Here is a 20,747-nt window from a genome sequence, read left to right on the forward strand (position 1 = left end):
TGATTCAAAAGGTTGGGGCCAAACTGAAGGAGCGTATAGAGGGACTCAGAGAGAACAACTTTCGAATAGGAATCCATGTCCTCCGAAGTTATCCTGAGTCAGTCGAGGCCATTGAAGGTAGGGAAGTCTGATAACATACCGCTGAAATAATCGTACTTTGCTATTCTCCTACTGGCTTAATTTTAAATCGCACTTTATCCCGGGCGTTGGATAGGGAGAGGAGGCCAGACCACTCCCCAGACTTGACACCTCTCGATTATTACTTTTGGGGGCATGTCAAGAGCATCGTTTACGAGACACCCGTGTACGACCCAGAACAACTTTTGGCCAGAATACTTGCTGCATCCGACGTGGTCCGTGAGACTCCTGAGGCATTTGAAAGGATGCGCCAGAGTTTCGGTCGCCGATGCAATGCCTGCATTGAATGTGGAGGACGCCACTTTGAACACCTGTTGTAAAGGATTACATTAGCAATCTTACAAACCGAGATATTAAGGCACTGACACTTTAATCGTGGTCAATTTTTATGTTCGTTTTCTCCTTTATATTGTTTCTAGGTAACTTAAATAGGTCTATATGATTTCCCTCTTTGATTCTATTAGGATATCCTACCTTATACATGCGGGCTCGTGATACCCATTAACTCCTTTCCCTTTAGCAGTAACAGTTCATAGGTTCTTAGGCTTGTTCTGTACTTTTAAAGGAAAACTAGCACAGTAAGAGTTAAATAGAGGTTATCACTCGTTCTGTACAAGCATTACGTCAGAGATACCATGCCCAGGAAAGGTTTGTCTCAACTGGTTGTTTGTTAATTGCTTCTGTAGATAATATAATAATGCTTTCAAATATCTCGTTTGTCTTACTTAAATCGCATTATCATTCGAATATCTTCACCATGATCATGCCCCTGGAAGCACGTCTCCATAAAAGATGAAGACAGAGGACCACATTGCACGTAAATTTGACTAAAATCACATATAATTTACGAATTTGTATTACAAATTGGTTGTAATTTGACTAAACATAATCACTAAAACCTGGGGGAAACGAGCAGCTTTGTGACGTATCTGTTAAGTCAGGATTATAAACATGTAAGATGCTATTGAAGCCATCCACAGACGTTTAAAAATCAAGTCCGCAGTGAAATGAAACTAAGAACTTGGTTGATGGCTGACTGAAATATTTCAGCTTCAGTCGGTAAAGAATAATATCTGAAGTCATTATTTTTTTTTTTGAATATTTTATAATTTATATTTTACAGTTCTTTGTTCTGTAGTGACTGCTCTTTTTCCTGTTCAAGAAATCATATCAAATATCTAAGGATTCACAATTCTATAATTAATTACGAACCGGAAAAGACTACAGGGCTGAATTCTTGAAAGAGGGACGATACTAAATGGAATAAAATGATTCTTCATAAACAACATTCTTTGACAATTCCCGCTGAAACCCAAGGCCTGCAAAATACAATAACTGATCACTGCTAGTAGATACATATTACGTCTTCCTTAACTAATACAGCTGATAGAAAATAATTATATGAATAAGACGAAAACAGGCTAAGACAAGCAGAGTTATGAACATAAAATTTTTTCAAAATAACCAGCGTTATTTCTTGAAGCAGAAGAGAGAGTGAGGTAAATGTGGAGGGGTAGTGAGAGACTTACAGTTGTTATGGGGGATGATAAATATTTTAACCTACTAAAATTATATTCTGAATTTCGAAAGCTATTTTAAATTTTCAGTTAATAAATATCATTCAACTGCATTAGTAATATAAGATTGAAGATCATTTAAGTGATATTTAAAATTTCAGGTCCTTTCTCAAAGAAAACACACCAATTTTATATTATAATGAATAATTAACTTATTCTGTTTAAGTAAATAACCACCGTTTATTCTGAGAATAAAACGAAACCCATAAACGCATTTTGTGGGCAAAATCAAGGGTTCATATAGTCGCTGCATTTTGACTATATCTGGAGTTACGGAAACTATTTACTGTGTCAATAACATTTATTCGTATCACGGGTCTTTTGTAGTGTTTGATCGAAACATGCTTAACTTTCGTACAATATTCCCATTTGTGGAAAAAAAAATTCTGAAGTTTAAATTTATATTCACCATAAAGTGATGAAGGAAGCCTCTTTGTTATTGTTCTTAATTATTAACAGCAGTGGAAAAGCGTTCTTCTGGCCTACTTCACTTTAGTAGACATCCAGTATAATCTTTCGTTATAGTTAATTTAACTACGCTTTTTCAGTGCTCACATTATATAGAATTGGGCATGTCTTTCAGTTACAGTCTTTGCGGTCATTGATCTCAATGTTACTGCGTATGTATCTACTGTTGCAAAGCTAACAGAAGTACAGATACAACACTTCAGAGAATTACATGTAAATTTATCAATGCATTTCCTTACATAATCAGTAAATACAAAAATATTTCAAATAAAACTTGCGGAGTTCAGCGAGATATATATGTAATTTCATGTAACAAATATTTGTACGGTGATCTTTTTAAGAGAATATCGACAAAGCTCAATTCGAAAGCAAGAGTTGGGCTACAGATACAGAACAAAATTAAAAATGTCCAAAAAAAATTCATTAAGATCTAATTAGTAATTTCAGGGATAAAACATGTTGACAAACAGACGCACACGATATCCACTTCACGCCTTTACATCCTATTTTGTTTTTATTAAAAGACGGTCTGATTAACTCGTACTATAAAGCGAATAACGACAGGTTGATTAAAAGTAGTACATTAGGAAAGCATAGAAGGTAAAGGAAAGTGGTCTAATTTAGGACACTACCCCAGAATTTGTCTGGAGAGCCGACAGAAAATCACGAAAAATCTCAGCATAGCTGGATTCACTTTGTTCAAAGTACAGGTGATTACTAACTTATTAAATCGAAGAACGTTGACGAAAATATTTGGATCTATGAGGGTGAAGAGAGAAGAGACTGGAGAAAATTGCGTTATCAGGAGCTCCATAATTTGTACTCTTCAAAAATATTATTAGGGAAATTAAACAGAAGAAAATGAGATAAGTGTGGGTGGGAGAAACGAGAAATGCTTAAAAAAATTTGGTTGGAAAGCCTTAAGGAAGAGACCATTCATAAGACCTAGGAGTAGATGAGTGAATAAATTAAAGATGATCTTGTGGAAATAGGGTGAGAGGTTGTAGGCTGGATTTATCTAGCGCAGGATAATGACCAGTGGCGACGTCCTGTGGACAGTGTAATTAACCTTTGGATTCTATAAAAAGACGAGAAATGTCTTGACAAGCTAAGAGGCTATTGGCTTCTCGAGAAAGAACCTGCATCATCGGGTTATATAAGATTTTTTATGAGGGTTCACAAATATTACATATAACATTTGCATTTTAACCGTTTCAATACAAAAAGTCAACATACAATAAAAAAACATCTTCTGCAAAGAAGACATACTTTCTGCATTAATATTCTTGGTCCGATGCTTTATCTAAATTTCAGATCGTATTAACAGAAATCATCTTGGAGTTAAGATGCTGTTTCAGCAAGCCGACAAACGGGTCTCTGGTTGGAGCAGCTACGCCCGATAGCCATATCCACGGACCGATCACTGACCTCAGTGCCAAGTAACCAGATTGCCCAACGAAAGTCTTACACAACTCAGAATACCACACGGTAGCTTGTTCGGTAGAAGCTGATCTGCCTCAACAGAAACTCTGTTCACTGCCCAAGCCAGCAGCATATCATGCCCGGTGCTCCGTATTTTAAACCTGAGGTGTAGATGGCTGTAAATAATTTTTTTCAGTCTACGTGTTTTTCTTTCAGTACGAAGTATAGACTGAATCTGTGTATTTATTCGTTTGAGAGGTGGCTGGGAAATGTAACATGCAAGGCGGAGATGAGAAACACACAAAATTTTAGTCGGAAAAGCAGGAGTGAAATTATTACAGGAGCAAATGAAATTTTAAGGACTTGGAGTGTGTAGGCAATAAGATTCTCTGAAACGTCTGTCAGTCTATACCAGACTATAGGGAAATATATACCAGAACACAGCAGTCTTTATACTTATTATATTAGAACTTCAAATCTCAATAAAACTTAATTGAACTTAATGAATTGTAGTTATTTAATTATCCTTTTTGGTTCGCTAAAGCAGGTAGCCTGTGTTAATTGAAGATAAAACATAGATCCGGAAATTTATGGTCAGGCAAATACGGACACTTGTAAGAGACATGGCGTCATTATTTAACCATACTTCGTGGTCGAGTGTTCCGGGGTTAAATTCTTGGTCTGGAGACCGGTTATAACGACTAAAGTTTTTCGTACTTCGCCTCAGTTCCTCTGTAAAATAACACTGGCATATCTTAAATTAGACTACAAAAATTTCCTTCCACATCTTTTCCATTTATCATCCTAACATTTTAAGCTATATAGTTTGAGCTACTGACAGTGCTTAAATAAACCACACGTAAATAAAGAAACTGAAGTAAGAAGTAGCTTAAATCCTTAATTATACGGTGTAAATAACTGCAAAACTCAATAAAAATCAGACATGGTACAAAAATGTAGATCCAGCTTCAAGCATGTAGTACAGAAAACCAGAGATTGCAGTGGGTTCACTGAAAGAACTGGCTTCTGCGTGCGTTGTAAGTTGAATACTTGAACGAAAAGTAACAAAAACAAACAGCTCAAATTAAGTAGATGAGGTGGAGTGCAGAGAAGCAAGTTTCTTGAGAATTTCTAACATCCGTGTTATTCCTGTTCCTTGCAGTCGTTTCTCTGCGATGCTTCGTGAGTCTCTAGTAATCTAAAGGTCGAAACGTAGTGCACACATTCATCTAACAGAAATTACTAGTCGCAGTATTGAGATCGTAATAGTCTGCAACTGATTAACCCTGACAGATACGATTAGGCCTGTGTAAGGATTTATAATTTGCACTGATTTGGTTGAAATGATCGTTATAATTTTAAATTCTGGTAGCCCATTAATTACATCTTCAGTTCTCTTTATTTGATATCCTTCTTAGCTAACTACAATGATTACGTTTTGTGTGCCCCCGTAAATGTGGACGGTTTCACGAACCCGAGCAAAATTATGAACCTGAACTAATGATACGAAACACGTAAATATAAAATCCAAAGTTATTGATTGTTGAAAGTAGGTGGTACATAAAATTCTCACTTAATTTAAAAAGCTAATTCCACAGTTTGCAACACACAATATGAATACGAGCGTCATTTAATAAAATACGTTTCACGATTTGGTAACAACGTCGAAGTCCTGTTCCCGTTTCGTGGCCTTCGATACAGAGGTAATCTGGCAATTATTAACGATTAATTAAAACTGTCAGCGCCCGTAAAATAGGTTGCCCCGCCTTTACACATACATGAGTAAAATGTTCTTAAACAATTTAAGAGCAATATCGCCATATCGCTTTAATTTATGAAGATAAAACGACTCTTATTTGAGGTATTATCCCTGAATTTGGTGGCACTGAAGAAAACAATGAAAACTCTAAGACTTTGGGGTCGAGCTTTGAATCGGTGACATCCCGGAAACGATTCTAAGAACTCGGCACAGGAACACGGGTTGTGGCATCCTGGAAACAATAAATGTTTGCAGCTTTACATGTACCATGTTTGTATATTAATTATGTCAGATAAATACATTCCGCTTATTTCTCACATCACGTTTGTTATAGGCTGTTTGCTGTGTGGTACAGAAATTTCTACCAGATTGGTGGTTTTTCTGCCTTCAGTAATTTTTCATAGCTCTTTATGATTCATTTCAGCTCTTTGCTTATATGCACCAATTAATTACTGGTTGTTTACAAAGACAGCTGGTATTCATTGTTTATGGTTTGGATATATAATTCCTGCGGTTTGAATTGTAGGTTTGATTGTTACATAAATTTGTGAAATTTATTGATATAGAGAGGAAATCAATGTTAACAATCCCGCTTTAAAATACTCAACAGTAATAAATAAACTACAAGGTCAATGAGGTATTAAAAATGTAAAGATACTGTGCTTTGGAAACACACGTGCATAACAAATGGGTCATTTAGTAGTAAAGTGTAAATCTCAGCGTCTTTCCTGTAACGACCTTGAAATATCACCTGATCATGACAGCTTCTGAAAACTTGAGTCTCATCTCTTGTTTCTTCATTGAGCCTGATCCTCTTGAAGATATTTTCAATTATTTCAGGGATCAATTTTGAAATCAAACATAAGTATTTAGCCAGAAGCTGCTGTTGATTTATATTTTGTAATTTTATGAATAAGTTATAAAATCTTGTAGCAGCAACTAGTTTCATAAGAAACTATAATATTAACATAATTTTTTTTTCTTATTATGTCTGAAATGAATGGAAGTACCTATTAATGTTCCAGAATAAAATTTATTCCAAATATTTTGTGAGACGTTACATTAAAAGTGTATCTTATAACATTAAATTTACAAATAAAGAAGAGTAATCTATTCTGCAGATTTTAAGATTTATTAGCCCCGAAATTATTTTTACTATCATAAGCTTATACTTTGAAGGTTAAATTTTATGAGGAAATGAGCAGTAGATACCAGACAGGATTTCTTATTTTTAATGGAACTAAAAGCTGTCTGCAAAAATAGCAAAAAATAATAAAAACATTTAGAAGTTTTACTTCATCGAAGGTTTTTTGTGATTAGTATATTCGAGGTCACGTGTTTTTATACTAATATAAGATTCAGTTTGGTTTATAGCAGACTCCGTTCTTGTTACGTAAACATTTCAAGGGGTTATCAAAATGCTAAGTAGAGTTTTCATTTACCGTGCCACGAAATGAATTTTTGAACGTAATATCAACTTGGCAGGGATCCAATTTGGGAAAAATAAGGTGGAAATGTTTGTCTTAAAATTAAACCAAAAACAGTAATAAAATTAAATCGAAATTGTATTAGTTCCATATCGGATTTTAATCTTCTATTGTCCCGAAGAAAGAAAAGCTGTTAAATGTATGCGTTAAATTGTCGTCGTGTTTTAGCATGGAGATTTATCACGGCGGTGTCACTCAACGAGATAAGAACTCTTTCAAATTTGAATAATATGACAAGAGAGTTAGGAAGTTTTGGAGTTGCACAGATATGACATGTTACGACTTTTCATTACTTAAATGTACGTAATTCAGATTCCAACATTTATGTTATTGCTTTACGCAGTCGTTCAAAATGCATTCATTCGAAGGTAACTGTATCACTTTCGAGCATTGATTATTAAATTAAATAAAATATGTGCAGGTACATATTTTTCTTAGAGGAAATTTATTAGGAACGATTTCCGTTTAAGTGTTTACAAGTCTGCAAGCAGGTTGCTGATATTTGCAGATTATATGTCCGTGTTCACAGACACAGTTTCGATGATGATGAAGATGCTGTTGACAGTTCGATGATTACAATAAAATATAACTTTATTATGTTTTCTTGCGTATTGTTTCGTAGCTGTAGCAAATTAGTTTAACAATTCAAATTAATTAACGTGCAGAAGCTGATATATTCGACAAGCCGCTGCAACGTAACGAATCAACCATTGTTATGAACCTGTTCAATGCAATGAAAGTTGACCTCTGGTATTGTTACAAGCCCTGCGATGTCGGGAATTGGAAAGGCAGAACTCTGAAAATGGATAGGACAATTAGGAAAGTTTATATTTTTAAACTATGGGTATTATGTTGGTAGAGAAGCGACAATGATTGTCCTCCAGGTTTTTACTCTGTGTAGTACCGACCATTTAATAGGGGCTTGCTGCCTTCATAATCTTGGCGATGGGCCCCTGAAATGTCGGTAAACTTCTAAACCAGGCTACACGGCGCAACGATACAGAAGTCAGCCATCTTCACACTCCCCTCTGTGAGAACCTGAAATCTCTGTGTTTAAAGGACAATCCGATTTCCTTATGATGAGATGATAGTTCCGATTGCAAATCTTTCTTGCCTCATTAAGTTACCAACGTGAACTTTTATAAGATTTATATCATTATATTATTTTAAACATGTGCTTGTAATTTCTTTAAATTATTATAAAACAAATTTAGTGGTGGTAGTTAACTTACGCTATGAGGACGTTTTTCCTACTGTTCACGTACGTATCTCGTTCTTGGAACGATAATCAGTCCGTTAACATATCTTTACACATCCATAAAGGGCGTATATAAATGCATTGTATATATATATATATATATATATATATATATATATATATATATATTTATTTATTTTCGTCCTATTGCCCTTGATGATATGTCTCAAGTTCTTTGGCGATTTAATTCACAGATATTAAGTCAATGGCACTAATCTTACAACCTCAAGAAACTCGGCGCTTGTGAGGTCACGAAACTTTCCAGTGCATCCCGATAACACCAGTTGAATGCTGTTTCAGAGCTTAAAATGGATACGGAATGAAGAATGCTTCATATAATCCTTTGAAGCATAACAATTCGGTTCCTACCTCAAAGAAAACAGAGCATCTCCATTAAAAATGCCAGTTGGTTAATGCTGAAACATATTCTTTGTAAAAATATAGACCTAATTTCTATATCACAATTCAGCGCAACCAGTTCAAATTATCTAATTAACTGAATGATAATTATATCATTCAGCGGAACTGTAGCAATTGTGATTTTTTTTCGAAATTATACAATGTATATGTTTTAGAACTTAAATTTTTAAAAATCACGACGTTTCATAAACTGCTTTTCATGAATATCTTTAACTTCGAACGTCTCGGTAGAATGGTTTATCTCCTTTTTCATATTCGGGAGGTCCCAGGTACCCAATCTGGAAATCAGTCATTCCGAGGGATGCTTCTGTGGTTTTACTCAGTCTCTTCAGATAGATTCCAGAAAAACGTCTTAAATTATAGTCACGACCGCTTCTTTCCACAGCCTTTCTAATTATTTATCGTTGGACTATTAGACGCCAGGATATAGTCTTAGTTACTTACAGCATCTTTGTGTAAACTGTAAATAAAACGAATGATGTTTATGCAAGGGGCCTTACAGAGCAAATATATCCTTCCTCTCTTGTATGTTTCGCCTAAAGACGAGGACTCAAATTTTATATTTTAAAAAAATATGCACAAGATATGATGTCCAACCAATCTGCGCTGCTTGGCAACAGACTTCACAGAATCAGATCACAGTCACGCCTAGAATGTGAACTAAACAGTAAACCAACGATTGTAATGCGTGGTCTGTCTTTCGTAAATCAGTGAAAACAGGACACGAACTGAGGGACTCTCTAATCGAAATTACGGTCAACATTATCTCAGCAAAATGACGTTAAAAAGTGGAGAAGGGGTCCTATGAAAGAATGCAATTCTTTTTCATCAGCAATCACATAACGAAAGGTGCACTGAGTTCATTCACATCCAAACCCCAAGTAAACTACCTGTGTTCTCCACCTAGCAACAGGCAGCATCCCTCAAACAAAGTATTGATAACGGCTTTGGCATAAATTCTAAAGACAATAATGGAGAAAACGGGCCTTTTTTTGGCTTGTTTAAAAGTTGATTTACTGCAGTTTACTTGCTTATCTCTAAGTGGGCATATAAGCCATTTTTACTTCAATTTTCCGAACACACAACGCCACTTTAAAGAACGAGAAACTGGAAGTAGTCAGTTGCTGTATATGGCGACAAGCTGCTAAACTCAACTCGTCTCATCCGATGGAGGTGGTCGTATGTTTCAAACCGTGGAAGTAAGACCTGCCATAATGGATTTTGAGTTCTTGCAGAAATTTAAGATATAAAATTCCGTGAAATTGGTTGATATAAATATATAGAATTGTCTCCAAGCCCGATGCAGTTTTTGGGAATGGATTATTAATTATAAATTAATGATGATTTTTTGATAAAAAGTTATATATTATTTTTATACTAATGATGTGAATGAATCGGTAGCTGGATCAAACTGTGAATTTGTTGCAGATAGAATAAAAATCATTTAATCTTTCACAACATGCCTTCCCTAGTCGATTTATTAGAGAAGATGTCCAGCCAGACTTTACTAACATTGAACGGTTTGGCAAAAATTTTCAGTGTGTGTCGTACGAAATTCGCGAAGCTGTACTTCCAGTTTTAGGTAGCCATGGCGAGGGTAGGCGGGAGGGGTGAGGGTATTATATGCTGGTTAAGGTTCCTCTGAATTTGCGACACTCAATAAAAAGTTGTTCCACGAGTTTGAAACTGATTCAACTCTCCAGAGTTGGAACAAAAGAGCAACTGCTTAAAACTATCAAATGAAAACAGATATTTTTGTTAGTAGCTTCTGAGACATGGTTTACTTGCTTTCGTAACCACAATTTTAAAGGAAGTGTGTGTTCCTGTGATTGAGCTGGTGCTCGCAAGATCAGTGTTTTACTCTTTTTCTATTCATTTTGATTGTATTTCTAAACTCCGTCACACGGAAGGTAACTTAGTTTAAATTACAACTTATTCGTGAAAATAATTAATCCTCCTGTTTAAAAAAATATAAACTCTAACGCGAGTGTCGATTGTTGCATTTTGAATCATTTCGGCTATAACATCTGTGTACCTATCACAACAGTCAGATATTTTGTTTCCAATTTCACGGAGCTTTAGGTATGTGTGCGTGACGTACTAATTTCAAAGTGTAAGACGTGATTTTCTAATGATAAAAATAAGTGGTTAGACGTTCCTGAAATCATTACGGAAAAGCTATATACTAAAGAAAAAGGAAGGGTAACTCGTATCATTGACTATATGTATGATTTGCAGTTTGCATAGGTATTCCGTTGATTGGCTGCGTTTGATGTTTCTCAAGAATTGCATGTCGCTGAAAGCAGTGGTTTTATTATGCTATTGATTATTCAGTCGATACAGGACAATGGAGGAAAAATAGTTGATTTACACAAGTGTATTTCTTCTACTGTGTGAAACGAATTAACTTTGTTCATGCGCAGTTTGCTAACCGCGGATGAACGTAATGATTTTTTGGGGATGGATTAAACAGGGGTGGGGGTGCATAGCTCATTAGCGCATGAATATACAATTTTTCTTATTATTGTATTTTCATTTCGATTATATTTTCCCATGATATTCAGTCTGTTCATACTTTCACATTTGGCGACTAGGAACGTAAGTAAAATGTCATCCGAGGCTGTTCATTAAATTATAATATTTTTTTATAATTTGAATGTATTTTTTATTGGAACTCAATTGTTTCGTTTTTGTATCCTTCCGCATTTTCATTACACGTCTTGCAGCGTACGCGCTATTTTTAGTGCAGAGTTATTACGACAGATGTCTCACGTACCGATAAAGAATTATCTGATGTGCGAGTTTTTTTGCGGCATGTTTTTTGTGAATGCTTTGTAATGAAACAGGCTTTTATTAGAAGTTTTGATTTAAACGAAAGAACAGGTAACAATAATCGAACACTCGCACGTCTTATATACGAAATAAATTTGCCGGTAGTTAAAATTATTTGTATTTCGCGGCTATCGCAGAACCGCCCGTGATCCCAATTTTTGGGACGCGGTTGTGTAGTGTACGCGTTTACGCTTGGCCGATGAGGCCGGTGGAAAAAAGAATGTAATAACATATTTTTATATAATAATTTGTAACAGTAACGGTTGTCGTCTCTAAAGGTGAATTTGTTTATATCGTTGTTTGGTTTTCATTTTGTATCTACCAGTGAATCTGATGTCATTTTTTGTAGCAGTGTTTGTATGACATTAGACAATGTCAATGTCAATTACTAGAAAAATAGGCAAAAATAGTAATGACAATTATCACTTATTTTGCTTCGGATGACAGTGCTATTGATTTGTAATTGGCTTGTGTGAATAGTTATTATGTTTAGCTCGAGGTGATGTGCTATATATCAAGTAATCTTATGAAATTGTGAACGACTATAAGCTGATGTATCCATTGCTCTATTTTTTAAGGACGCCATTTTCCACCATTTTTGTTTTACTCGTTCAAGGCCAAAAAATGTAGCTAAACCCTAAGGCCAATTTACAAGTTAACAGTATTATGTGAAGATTTATTATAGTGATGGAATGTACGTTTTGTTCTATTTCCTATGCATATTAATTATGTTATTTTGAAATATATCAGTTCGCAACATGTCTGATATTTCTGATAGTATAACATTATTGCATTTTGTTTTATAAGATGACATATGAATGCAATCTTTGAAAGTTTTGTTATGAGAAGTGCCATTTTAACCTCACTTTTTTGGTTTCAGGTAGAGTAAAATGAGTATGGCAGACACTCAGCACTTTTGCCTTCGTTGGAACAATTATCAAAGTAGTATCACCTCTGCATTCGAGAATTTACGTGATGATGAAGATTTTGTTGATGTAACGTTGGCTTGTGATGGCAAAAGCCTCAAAGCTCATCGTGTGGTACTCTCAGCATGCAGTCCTTACTTTCGAGAACTTCTTAAGGTGAATGAACTGTAATGTTGTTTATGTGCATTATCACATGAAAATCACATAGTTAACTCTGATGTTTATGAAATTGTAAGCAGTATTTCTAACAAATTCGTTTTTATGACAGAGTACACCATGCAAGCACCCGGTGATTGTGCTGCAAGATGTGGCTTTTGCTGACCTGCATGCATTAGTCGAGTTCATATATCATGGTGAAGTGAATGTACATCAGCGGAACCTTACCTCATTCTTGAAGACTGCAGAAGTATTGAGGGTGAGCGGGTTAACACAACAAGCAGAAGACAGAGATGAGGTAAGAAACCTATGGAGAATATATAGAACATGTTTTAAAATGAAACAGTTTGTGCTTATTGTGATTCTGTATTTTAGCTGAATGAATTTGTTGCTGGTATATTTTGCAGCCTTTTTTATAGTTGTCACTGCTGAGGCACAAGTACTGTAGTTAAATGATTAAGCCTGAAGTCTGCATGCCATTAATTTTGGAAATAAAATCACTAGCATTGCTTATTTAACAGTCATTCAGACATTAAGAAGTAATTTTTTGTTGTTTCATTTCATTATAAATAAACTACAAGGATTATACCTTTGACTGTTTTAGTTTTCTGCACAACTGCCAAGCTCTCGTGGGCACCAACACAGTTTTTCTGAAAAACTGGTTGAAGATGCTTTGTTCACGTCACCTCCATCACCACTTCCATCTTCCCAACACTCAAATGCTACCTCAGGTGGAGCAACAGTGAACCAGCTATTGCGACGTGCAGCAGCAGCGGCAGCCATAGCTTCATCTTCAAGTCGACGGGAACGACATAACTCTGCCGAGCAGCAGTCAGATTCATCAGAACAGTCGCAACATTCATCCCCAAGCAAAAGGGCAAGAACATCTGTTAATGTTGAGAATAACAACCATAACAATGGTGAAACTACCTCAGCTTCAACCAATCAGGTGACAGCTACCGATTTTTCTTCTTCACCCTTCTCTTCCAAACAAACTCAAGGCTCCACAACAGCAAGTAACAATAGGAAGACAGAATCAGATGGCAATGTAGCTTCAGGTGATGGCGATTCTACACCTTCTCCTACCTCTGGAATGTTAGATGGCGTGAAATCAGAACCTCTAGAACTGATGTGTGGAGCAGCAGACATGGATAACAGCAATGACTCTGTAGAGGCTGCTGGTGGTGATGTCCCAGCAGGAAGTCATCAGCAGTCATCACTTTCAGCTGGTGATCATGATGATCATGACAGTATTCAGGGACACCCAGGTTCTGTTTACCTCTCTACACCAGAGAGTAAACTATTTACTTCTGCTACCTCGACAGGATCATTCAACTTCAGCATGGCGGGATTATCAGGTATGTTGGCTGGATAACTACGATGCAATATAATTTTTAATTGTTTTTGAAACATTGTAATAAATGTTTATAGGTTAGGGAAAGAATGTAGAAGTGGGTGTTGTTTCTCGACCACATCAGTTTGTTAGTAAATGTTTGTAAATGGTTAAAAGAGGCACCAGAATAAGGCATGTTAAATAATTTTACCTGTCTTATTTACTCATTCAGTAAAATTCACAAATATACAGGGCCACGGAAGTACGCTCACTTATACCCTATGTGTAGTGCACCTGAGATTAGTGACAACTTTGATCCATGTGCGTACATATTAAAAATGAAATAAATTATTGTTATTTGAGGAAAAAAATCAGAATTTCAAAATGTTATTGTATTTATAAATATTATCTTCAATCCACGACCTTTCTTAACGACCCAGTATTAAATATAGAAGTGAGTTGGTCACAATACAGAGCATAGCTGCCATGTGCTAGTAGGTAGGTTCTGAGTTATGTGGGACTCCATGTAATATGAAGTATGAAGCATACTGCGAGGTTTTGGGCAAGTGGATTTTGAGTTGGCTGATGCGTTTGTGATATACATCACAAGCCCTACTTATGTATGATGTATTAAGGAATAATGTACGGTGTATTTCCCCCGAAGATGATATTGCAGGTCTTCAATTTCTCCCTAGCAGTTGGTAGAGAATTAATTTTTTTAATACTCTGGTAGGGGTATGTTATGATAGAAATTGCTTCTGAGCTTGGACCTGTCTTAAAAAATATGCCCTTTCTTGGAATTTACTCTTGTGAAGATGAATTACATCTTTATGTACATTGCTTAAACTTTGTTGTATATGCATTGAAATAACATTTGTATTTGTCAACATTTTACAATTTTACACTTTTAATATATAAAATAAATATATTTTTCTTTGTATTTTTTAAACACTCTCATGTGTCTAATACCTGTGCATCACTTTTGATTGGCTTGTAGGTGTTGGTAGTCAGAGTCTACAAGGAAGTGCAGATGGATCAGCAGGGACATCATCACAAGGTAAGGAGGAAACTTCCGTCTTGTTACTCGTACTAACGCGTGAGAGAACCTGGTTTTGTATTTTATTTAAAAAAATATATTATTTGAATTGTTCATGTAGAAGAGATATTACTCTGTAAAAGATCAGAGCAGTTAAGCAATCTGAGGTTCTCGTGGTGGTAAAAATATCAAATGTGGCCTTGTGGGTTGTGAGACACTGTAGTCTTCATAGGTGGTTACTAGTTTCGAGGAATGTATCGTCTCCATCGCTCTGAAGATGAAACTGTGTTCCTCCAAAATGTTGGTAACCATCTACAAGTCTATGCTGTGTTGTAACCCGGAGCTCACAAACGAGCATTTTTGTTAACGTACGAAATATGACTAAAATGTAAGCAGTTAAGATGATCTTACTTATGTCCAGATATTATTGAGAACTGGGTTGTTTTTCAGTCTTTAACATCAGTTTTTCTCACCTGTTAGATGTGGCTGTTAATGTAAATAGGTATGTCATAACTTTAAATATATTTAAAATAAATATTTACTTATTTTCTAAACTGGTTATTTGAAAATGAGAAGGGTGATATATGTGGCACATACCTGTTGGACATAAATAGCCTTTTATTGTTGAAATGTACAGTTATTTCCATATAAATATTCTGTGTTTGTGTGAGAGGTGACAGAAAGGAAAATATGCAATAAATAATTTGAAATTGTTTTAATAAATCATCCATAGTTCATTCCAGTCACATAAAGGAAGTAGGTGAAATAGTTACATACAAAATGCAGATAGTTGCTTCTTCGAAAGGCTGTGCATAAGCTACCATTTAATTGCAGTTAATTAATTTGAGGTGTTGCTTATTACAACATGGCAGCCAAATTTTGGAAAATTTGTTTATTACAACATGGCAGCCAAATTTTGGCAAATTTAAAGTTGCAAAAACATATTAATTATTAGTGCTGAGTATTTGCGGTACTTTTAGTTTGTGATTTTGGGGTATTTTAATTTAAATTTGCTAATATTTATCATGTATACAATTTGAAGATTATTAAAATGTGTAGATAAAGGATAAAAATTGGAAATGACTGTACAGCTGTTTTTTTATTCTGTAGTAATAAATGTTGTGATGTTTAATTTCTTTGGAATGTATTGGAAGTTTGTGACTATTTTACATTGATGGCTAGCATGGAAGTTTAGTCTTTTTGTGGATCTGTTTTATACATATTGTACTTATTAGATATAATTTGCTAAAGGGTCCTTAGCAACACCAGTTAAATTTTTCTTAGAAGTTCTTAATTGAAAATATCAGGAATTTAATTTTTGATAGTCGTATTTTATAGACAAACTAGAGGCAACAATCGAAAAAGAACTTATGGGTCAATATATACCTCTATGATTGCTTGAAATGTTTTTAATCATATACGTTTTACTTTACTTTAAAGTGAAGTACTATTTAACTTGATAACTTTTGGAAAGTGGGCATTTTGAAGAGAGTTATGTAATGAGAAGAGACACAGGAGTTTATGAAGAAAGCAATAATCACATGTTAATTCTTCCTTTTCTTTTCTTTTGTAGTTTTGAAAGTAATAGATATAAATACCTAGGATGAAACCATAAACATTATAAATCTTTTGAAAGTGTAAATTGAAAGTAGAAAATGAGTCTCTAAATTATGTATGGATAACACATTTTAAATATAACTTGCAGACTTAACCTAGAATGTGTACCTGTGTACCATTCTTTGTTAGATGGTTGTGTCTGGTATAAATTAGAGGAATTTACTACCCATAATTCATATGTAAACTTAAAGTTTGTTCCTAGAGCAGCCTGATTTTCCATGTTGGTATATTCAGTTTTCACTGAACCCACTTTCTAAAAAGTAATTATTTATGTAGTCATATATATTTTTAAAACTTTTATAGTAATTTTTAAGTGCTATTTGTGAATGGGATGCATTGACTTATGACTTATTGGTAGGTACATTAGTTTCTAACTTTGTTCATTTCTGGAATTTACGGAAAAAGTTGAATTTTTCATTGACATCTGAATTATAGTTGATGCTGCTGTCTTCATGTAGAATTCGAAATTCAGATGCCAGCATTTGGTGTTTAAATATATGGTATATTTTGCTTTACAAGATACAAGTTACTGTGTTCTGAGTTCCATTTCTGATTATGTTAGAAGACTAGATGGGGAATTAGCACATTAAAATGGATCTTAGGGAAATAGGGTGGGAGGGTATAGGTGGAATTATTTTGCTCATGTGGGCTTTTGTGACCATGGTAATGAACCTTTTGCTTTATAGAAAGTTGGAAATCTCTTGTATAGCTGAGCAACTGTTAGCTTTTCAAGATGGGATCTGTTCCTTACAGTTCCTGTGATAATAGCACATTGAACTCCTAGATTATATGCGAGGGCATTTCTAATGCTCTAAATTATATTGTGGGTGACAGTTCTTGTGATTATCAGGTGACAGTGGTAGTTTTCCACTTTTCAACAATTATTTTTGTGGTTGGGGGGGGGGGGGGAATATGCAACATACTTGTGGTTACTAGGTTTATACTCTTGAAGGTCAGTTGTGTTTTTTTATCCTGCCATATTTTACTGCTCTCCATGCCACGGCCACATCTGTGGGCTCAGTTAGGGAGATGTGCTGTTAATTCTACTACAGTCTTGGGAACAGAACTGTAACAAGCAAAGATTGGGACACTGAATTTCTTTCTTCAGCAACTGTGGGAAGGACATGATCATCATGTAGTAAAGAAATGTAGTGCCATACATCCAGTCACTTTCAGGCCATCCAATTCCCGAAGAAGATATGATACTGTTGGCATCCTCGCTTGGAACTCTTTTGAAGTTGAACACAACCGTGGATGGTGCTAGCATTCCAGCTAGATTTGCTGTGATATATACACACATTCCCTTTGTAGTACAACTCTGCCCTCTTTTGTTTTCAGGATAAAATCACCCTTATTGGGTCTTCTGTGTGTAGCTTCTTTTGCAATGAGGTATTCATTTACTTAAGAAAACCACCTATGAAGCTGCTGTTTGTTTGTGTTTGCCTGTAATGCAGTCAGATTTTGTTATTCTTTCACTCAGTTTTGGATTTCTCCTTAGTAAAACATTCTGTTTTCATCTTGGTTTTGGTGCAGTAAATGGGTTTGGCCTGTTAATTTCTTTAATTAAATATTCAGCAATGCCAATTAATTGTTCTTTGATGTTGGGTACTGCGTATTTGCAGTTTGAAATAAAGTTCTACCTTTGTGGAGGAAATTACAGTCAAACCCTTATATGTACATATATCACTTCTCTGTGTTGCACCCATGAGAACCTACGAATAGAAATTCCTTACATAATTTAAAAGTGAATCACCTTATAAAGTGCCACCTCCACTAGTCTCTTGTTGTTTTGAGTCAGTGGTGGAATTGTTGACATTCTTAATACAAGTAGTTAATGGTAAATGAACCTGCTAAAAGGAGGGGTGTTGATTTGAAAAGGGAACGTTACTGAGAATAAGCTGCATATAATGACATATTTACAAGAATTATGATAAAACAGTTTCAGATCCACTTTGTTTTTGCTGTTTGAGAAGAGTAATGGACTCTTCCATAATGAGAACGTCATCTGCACATTTTCTTTGTGTAACTAACATAGTAAGCGAAATGCACTTTGGTTTAAATATAGTTGCTAGAACTATCATAAAGTAAGGAAGTTAAGTATAATCAAAGTATGTTGTGTTTGTGTAACATGAGAAAAAGGGCGGGTTTAAGTGTTGGTGAAAAGTATGTGTGTGCTTACAAAGACTAATATTCTGCTGCAAGTCAGCAAAATATAGCCAACAGTTTTCCTTCGTATGGGATAAACCGAGTGTTGCGTTGGAGATGTTTTCAGAGAGATAAGAGATCAGAGAATAAAATGTGAACTTGTGAGATAGTTGAAGGTTGCAAAACTTGGCCATGAGATTGCATTAGTTATTTGAATGGTGTAAGTAAGGATTAATACTGTGTAAGATTACTATTAGAAAACTTACTAAATATGGATTCTTCCTCTACAATTTTGCCTTTTATTCTGCCCTCAGGATCATAACTATAGTATTTCACACACCATCTGGCGGTTTACCGCCATACCCGCTTTAATACCAGTATTGGTGGTTGACAAAGAGTTGCTCTCTTATGGGGTTAGACTGTACTAAGCAATATGGGATGGTTGTTGAATTATCTTCATTTATGAAGTTATGTAATGTTTATTTATGCGTTTGCATTTACATTTCTTGCAATGTTGCATTTCAGCCTGTCTACTCTTTCTATATTTACTTGTTATATGAACTAGCCTCAACAAGAAACCAGATAGGGCCATTGAAGAGACAGAATGGTTGAAGAAATTACCAATTTCCTTGACACCTTGGTTATCATGGTGATCTCATTTGTGTATTATTGATAAACTTTGCCACTAAAGGTGCAAATTTACGTTAGTACCCATATTTATCTTCTCTTGTATATTTATTTCCATATAACTTCTACATTGAAAATTCTTATTTGCATGCCAGTAGAGTGCATAGATCAGTAATATGGTTGTTTTTGACTTTTAATGTGCTATTTTATCACTGCTGTCTGGCTTTTCCACAATATGTGATTATTATTTTTTTGGACATAGTCCATCATCATTGTTTGTGCAAATCCAGTGTTTAGGCTCAACAGCCACTTTACCATGAAGTCATTGACCACTGCCAACTCTGATGGATTCTACATTAGTTTGTTCCTTGTGCTGGCTTGTCATTTTTCATTCAGCTCTTTGGTGTTGTGGCCTACTCTTTTGTTGCTGTATATTGTCCTTGGTCCTTGAGATCATTGCAGTTTGTAATATGTTTTAGGTCCTCTTTGTAATATTTGACTCTGCACAATGTTGCAGCAACACTTTGTAAAATACATTCCGTCCTATGGTTTTCATTACTTGTTTCCAGAAGTTCGAGATATTGTATGCCAGTTGGTGACATTAAATGAGGGTAGGTTATGAATATAATGTTAAATGTGTGTCAGTGATGAAATAATACCAAGGAGTAATAGCATGAAATGTTGTCATTGGCTTTATTATAGAAGAAATCATATTAATTGAATTGTGTTACGTGTGAACTGTTGTTTGCAACTGTAGAAAACAAGGAATTGTGTACAAATGTATACATGACATGGCTCAGTACATATAAATTCACGTAAAAATAGTTATCCTTAGAAACGATAGGTGCTTTTGAATATACTGTGATAAATTTATTTCATACACTCCATATACTCCAGTTCTTTTGCAGAAATATAATTGTAGTTGCTTACAGTGTAATGATATGTGCAAGAAATTATGTCTGTTGATGTTGTATTTGTCTTCTTAACTTTTATTGGAAGCAGCTATTGCTGTGATTATTAAAATCTGGTTTCTTGATGTGTGCTGAGAAAGACTTTACCTTATTTTCTGCAATTGTATGACATGGAGACCATTGATCTTAATAGAGAAGTGTTTTAATGTCAGCCTATTTGAAGTATTTCAAGCTAAAGAATAAATTGTCTGATCTCAGCACTTCTAAAATGGTGTGGACACAATAGCATTCATAGTCAGGAGGGCTGTTCCTTCGTACAGTACCTGTCTTGCTACTTTTGCATATTTTGGTAATGTTTATAATTATGTTCATTACATTTTAGAAGTACAGTTGTAAAGAATAGAAAATATTGATGTAATTATCATTTGCATTGAAATTGTTGAAAACAATGGGCATTTTGCTGTTAAAGGTAAGGAAGGGGCTACTTAAGCAGGGTGAAATAGAAATCTAATTATTCTCCAGTTTTGCAATACGTGCTACACTTTGTGATTATTTTACTATTGAGCATTTTGTTAAGATCATTTGCAGTCTTTGTGTAAATGGGGGGGTTGGTTTCCCCGCCATACTCAGCCCCT

General features: G+C 35.1%; 2 protein-coding genes across 17 annotated transcripts in view; both read left to right on the forward strand.

Moving 5' to 3' along the window:
• LOC110839537 (uncharacterized) overlaps window positions 1–3,977 on the forward strand; it is a 45,981-nt gene extending 42,004 nt beyond the window's left edge. Inside the window, exon 8 of the mRNA XM_087345958.1 lies at window positions 3,498–3,977. The gene's annotated coding sequence lies outside the window, so the exon portion shown is untranslated. The remainder of the gene's footprint in view (window positions 1–3,497) is intronic.
• A 6,327-nt stretch (window positions 3,978–10,304) lies between these two features.
• br (broad-complex core protein) overlaps window positions 10,305–20,747 on the forward strand; it is a 54,928-nt gene continuing 44,485 nt past the window's right edge. For 6 of the 16 annotated variants that reach the window (XM_022083838.1, XM_022083839.2, XM_022083834.1 and 3 more), the window contains exons 1-5: window positions 11,710–12,055; window positions 12,242–12,443; window positions 12,556–12,741; window positions 13,048–13,801; window positions 14,774–14,833. In XM_022083838.1, the coding sequence (XP_021939530.1) occupies window positions 12,252–12,443; window positions 12,556–12,741; window positions 13,048–13,801; window positions 14,774–14,833 (1,192 nt within the window). In that variant the 5' untranslated portion in view covers window positions 11,710–12,055; window positions 12,242–12,251. Of the gene's footprint in view, window positions 10,440–11,283; window positions 11,413–11,432; window positions 11,640–11,706; window positions 12,056–12,241; window positions 12,444–12,555; window positions 12,742–13,047; window positions 13,802–14,773; window positions 14,834–19,770; window positions 20,730–20,747 lie in introns of those variants that run through there. The other 10 variants (XM_087345959.1, XM_022083832.2, XM_022083842.2 and 7 more) reach the window with 9 other exon arrangements.

Source organism: Zootermopsis nevadensis, unplaced genomic scaffold (genome assembly GCF_977971745.1).
Source record: "Zootermopsis nevadensis isolate Lab colony 2312 unplaced genomic scaffold, Znev_1.0 Znev_ptg000009l, whole genome shotgun sequence".
Classification (NCBI taxonomy): domain Eukaryota; kingdom Metazoa; phylum Arthropoda; class Insecta; order Blattodea; family Termopsidae; genus Zootermopsis; species Zootermopsis nevadensis.